This window comes from Oreochromis aureus, linkage group 3 (assembly GCF_013358895.1).
Source record: "Oreochromis aureus strain Israel breed Guangdong linkage group 3, ZZ_aureus, whole genome shotgun sequence".
NCBI lineage: Eukaryota > Metazoa > Chordata > Actinopteri > Cichliformes > Cichlidae > Oreochromis > Oreochromis aureus.
The window spans coordinates 72,426,231-72,430,551 of NC_052944.1; the positions used below are offsets into that span (position 1 = coordinate 72,426,231).

The 4,321-nt window shown below is 39.5% G+C and overlaps 1 protein-coding gene across 1 annotated transcript; it reads left to right on the forward strand.

The window, feature by feature from the left end:
* The first annotated feature begins 581 nt into the window (after window positions 1–581).
* On the forward strand, window positions 582–3,371 carry LOC120437533 (selection and upkeep of intraepithelial T-cells protein 7-like). The gene is made up of 3 exons (XM_039608108.1): window positions 582–793; window positions 2,213–2,554; window positions 2,793–3,371. The coding sequence occupies exons 1-3, from the start codon at window positions 736–738 to the stop codon at window positions 2,870–2,872; spliced, it is 480 nt and encodes a 159-aa protein (XP_039464042.1). The 5' UTR covers window positions 582–735; the 3' UTR covers window positions 2,873–3,371.
* Window positions 3,372–4,321: the final 950 nt, after the last annotated feature.

Here is a 4,321-nt window from a genome sequence, read left to right on the forward strand (position 1 = left end):
TTTCAGACTGGTGACCGGGGGTAGACTGGCAATCAAGGATGTTTTTCCCAAGGACATTTTAGAAAATGTTTAATTCACTTACTGGTAAAGTAGGTAAAGAGTTTTCTATACACTCAAAGATGAATTGAAAAAGTCGGTCACTATTGGAGAAAATATGGTATTCGTGTGATGAGCAAACAGCAGTCTCCAAAAATTGATTCTGTTCATCTGGACGTAGCGTTTTGTGGGAGAAACGTTTCGTCACTCATCCAAGTGACTTCTTCAGTCTCAGCTGACTGCAGGTTTCCCCAAACCTTATAAACAGTACATTTGCATAATGACTGGAGCCACTGAAGGAACAATGGGCTGGGAGGTCAGTTCCTTAATCTTAATGCAAGCAAATTGCAAATTTGCAAATTCTCATGACAACTTTTGGAGATTTACTTTCCTGCATGATTGAAAATGCATCAAGAAGCAAACAGCAATGTTACCATATTAGTATTAATGTGCACTAACACCAACCATTAGGCCTGAAAGGCTATTCTACTAGTGTTGTGGTTCGGTACTTCAGATTTCGTACTTCCTTTTTTCAAACACATACCTCAAGTTCACATCGTAAGCGGTGGAAGTGTTTGTTCTCACGGTCAAAAATGGAATTACCTAATTAATCAGGTGTTATACTCAGGTTCAGTCATTTACAGCATCCTGTGACATTTATAATGATATAAGTGTTGGATCATCAGCACTAACAAGGAAATGTCTGCACCTCTCTGCTGTTTCCTGTCTATCGGGCTCCTCGTGGTTGTCTCTGCAGGTGAGATTCAAATGTTAAAAACTAAACTGTTTCCATCTGAGGTAGAGAAAAGTAAAGGATATCACTGTGGTTTTATATTGATTCTGTTTGTGTTTGAAGGCTCTGCATAAGAGTCTGTGTGGAGTTCAAAGTGGTGTGAACTGCTGCCCCGTAACATGCGAGCATTAATAGCTCCATTTTATCTATCGTCTTAGTTGAATTATTTCCTTTCTTATTGCTCCTCCATCAGTTTTCTTAACACATTACTTTCTCCTCTGCACTTCCTCCTCCCACGCTTCTCCTCACAGTCATAGCTTCCTGTGCGTCTTTAAGGAGTTAATATTAGTTGTTACTGACATGTCATTAATTTGACTGTTGATTTTGCTGCATTTAGTTTTAGTTTCTTTAATTTCTCTCTCTCTCTCTCAGCTTTTCAGCTCCATCTAGGGAAAAAAAAACCCAATTAAAAAGAAAACTCCACTATTTGGTTTTAGAAGTGAAGAAGGTCCTCCCCTCAGTCCCCAGAGTCTTAAAGCCTTATCAGTAACACCTTATCTCTTACGCCAATCAGTGTTCATTATTATGTTGTCCGTAATCTGTGTAATATGTGTAAAACATTGTGTAAACATTTCCAAACTTTATACCTCATACTAATATTAATTTTCTAAATAAAAATAAAAATATAACAAATAAAAAAATAATAATAATACAAATACCAATAATAATAAATACAATATAAATAAAGATCAGATTGATAAAAGATTGTCTCTGTGAAATCTGCTGTCTCATCTTTCTCTGTTTGGACCCATTTTTTTTTTTAAAACAATCAGTATTTACCCACTGCACAGTGCCATCCACATCAATCACTTTGCAGTTGGGTGTCAAAGCTGTAGTTTAAAGTTAATCAGGCTATAGGTGACCTGCAGTCAGAACGTTTTGCTGTGAAAGGGGTCTCTGAAAAAAGGATCTGCGTAATTAGTTGGCTTTGAAACTGAATATGCAGAACTGAGAGAGGACAGCAGCCGCCGTCCTGTCTGAAAACAACAGCTTCCACATGACTGTCACTCACTGCATGATTCACAGGTAGAGCCTGCAGTCCACAATGTAACAAAGCTCACTTTCACTTACTTCTGAGAGTCCAAGCAATTGCTGTTGATCTGAGAAAAGCAGGAGGCAGGGTCACTTCCTCTCCTGTGTGGAGATTTGCAGATGTGGACAAACACAAGAACAAACTGTATGATGCTGCACAAGAAATCAGAAAAGGTTGCTACCAAAGCTTAGAAAACTATTTTTTGTTTCTGTTTTTTATGACAACATTTTGCACATTTTGTTTTGTTTTTTCATCCACAATGTTAAAGTTTGTAAATGTTTGCACTCACAAACACACTCAGGGGAACATTGACCTTTAACCTCTCTACTATGTGTTGTTTCCTCTTTCAGACCAAAAAAGCATCACAGCTGAGTCTGGACAGAACGTCACTCTGACATGTCGAGCTCCAAACGACAAAAAGATCATAACTGTAGAGTGGCACGGACCTGACCTGCAGCCAAAATATGTCCTTTTATTTCGGAATAGACACATTGATCCAGAAAACCAGCATCCATCTTTTGTGAACCGGGTGGATCTGCAGGACAGACAGATGAAGGATGGAGACGTATCTTTGATTTTGAAGAATGTGACGAGTCTTGACACTGGAACATACGAGTGTCATGTCTTCCTGGAAGAAACACGTTCCTTGCAGTCCATCACAAACATCACCCTGAGTGTTGTTGATCCTCCAGGTGAGTGAGTAGAGTTGAGTGTGTGTGTGATCAGAGGTGAAGCTGCTTCCTGGTTGTTGATGTTTGTTTCTAAAGATGTTGTTGATGAGACTTTGTAGAAAGCAGCTGGTCTGAGTGATGTGATCAGAGTGCAGTAGATAATGTCTGACAGCAGTTTGAAGAGGAAATGGATTCTGTTCTGTTCTTCACTCATCACCTACCTGACAGCTGACACCTCACACCTGTTTCTCACCTGCAGGTCAGACAGGAGGATCTGTTGGACTGAAAGTCGACCTGTCAGTTTTAGGTCTGCTTTTTGCTGTTGCTTTTGGATTTTAGAGAATAACAGAGACAGGATATCAGCCTCCTGCTGAACTATGACAGGTCTGAAACCTCTCAGAACTTTTTCCACTTGAACTTTGATGATGAACACCAAACATGTCCAGAGTTTGGATTGATATTAAATTTCTCTGATTATCATCAAACCTGTTCAGACTGTGTTAGTGTGTTTCTGTGCTGTCTGTCAGAGACTGAACTACAGCAATTCTTCATCGTCACAGTTTTCATAGAATTTCTTTACTATAAGAAAAAAAAATGTTTTAATCACCTTCATGACTTCTGTGTATTCTGTGACACAGTATTAGGATAAAGATTTTGTATTAGCTTGTAGAGTATCGTTTCATGCAAGTCTGCAATGTAGTTGTCTTAATAATGTTCTTTATACAACCCGAATTCTAAAAGTCTTGAGACATTTAATAATTTTGAACAACATGAAAACTAAAAAAAAAAAAAAACTTCCAATACAGCCAATATTTTATTGGTAAATGGCCTGTATTTGTATAGCGCTTTCTAGTCCCTAAGCTGCTTTGTTAATAAAGGTTAATGGGATACCTTGAAGATGCTTGTATCTTCGTTGGAGAGATGATACGGGGTAGGTGTGGTCTGAAAGTGCTAAGTGACTTGTAGCGAAGGCATTATTAATTGTGTAAGTTTTCTCTGGATGTGCGATGGGAGAAATCTGGAAACTTACAGAAGAACCTTGAATGGTTTCAACTTCTTGATGGACAGTTCTGAGTGATAATTTTTCAGCTTTCCCAGTTAGGTGGAGTTGCTGAGCTGCAGATGTCAGAAGCATGGTGCGTTGGGAGCCCTCGTCAAGTACTGCATATGTTTCAAGAGTTCTTTTGCCATTTCACAGGAGCACTTTCACAACTTTTAATAGTACACTGGGACAGTCACTAGGTTTATCAAAGTACAGTGTCCTCACTACAGGATTAACTTCAGTTCTAGGTCTCTGATTCACCTCACACAGGATCTGTAGATGTCGTCCCATGCAGGAGACACATGCTTTCCTCAGATCACACTTTGCAGTCTGATGAGTCCTAGCACAATGCCAACACCGTTTGTTTGTCCTTATTCAGTTTATTTTCTCATCCTTTGTCTTGTTAATGAACTCAGGGCACTTGCTAATGTGGTGTTCAGGTGAGCAGCAATATGCACATCTTGCTTTAGTCATTATGATGGGTTGTGTTGCCTGTACAGGATCAGATGGATTTGTCCCATGTAATATTGTTGTGAGTGGAGAGGTGTACTTATGGGTAGGTCGTGGCTGGTTAAAGGATGAGACAGGACTACTGTCCTTTCTTGGTTGACACTTGCACTCCATTTGCAACCAGGACGAGAACAAAGGTAAGTCATACATCATATCTCCTTGTTCCCTGTAAATGTGCCGTTTGAAGCGACTGGAATGCTCTGCAGGCAACTTTTCAAGTAGGCGATCGACATGGG

Coding starts and splice junctions, on each gene's coding strand:
- LOC120437533 (XM_039608108.1), top strand. CDS start 736: ATGTCTGCACCTCTCTGCTGTTTCCTGTCTATCGGGCTCCTCGTGGTT. Junction 794..2,212: donor CCTCGTGGTTGTCTCTGCAG/GTGAGATTCAAA, acceptor TTCCTCTTTCAG/ACCAAAAAAGCATCACAGCT. Junction 2,555..2,792: donor GAGTGTTGTTGATCCTCCAG/GTGAGTGAGTAG, acceptor TCTCACCTGCAG/GTCAGACAGGAGGATCTGTT.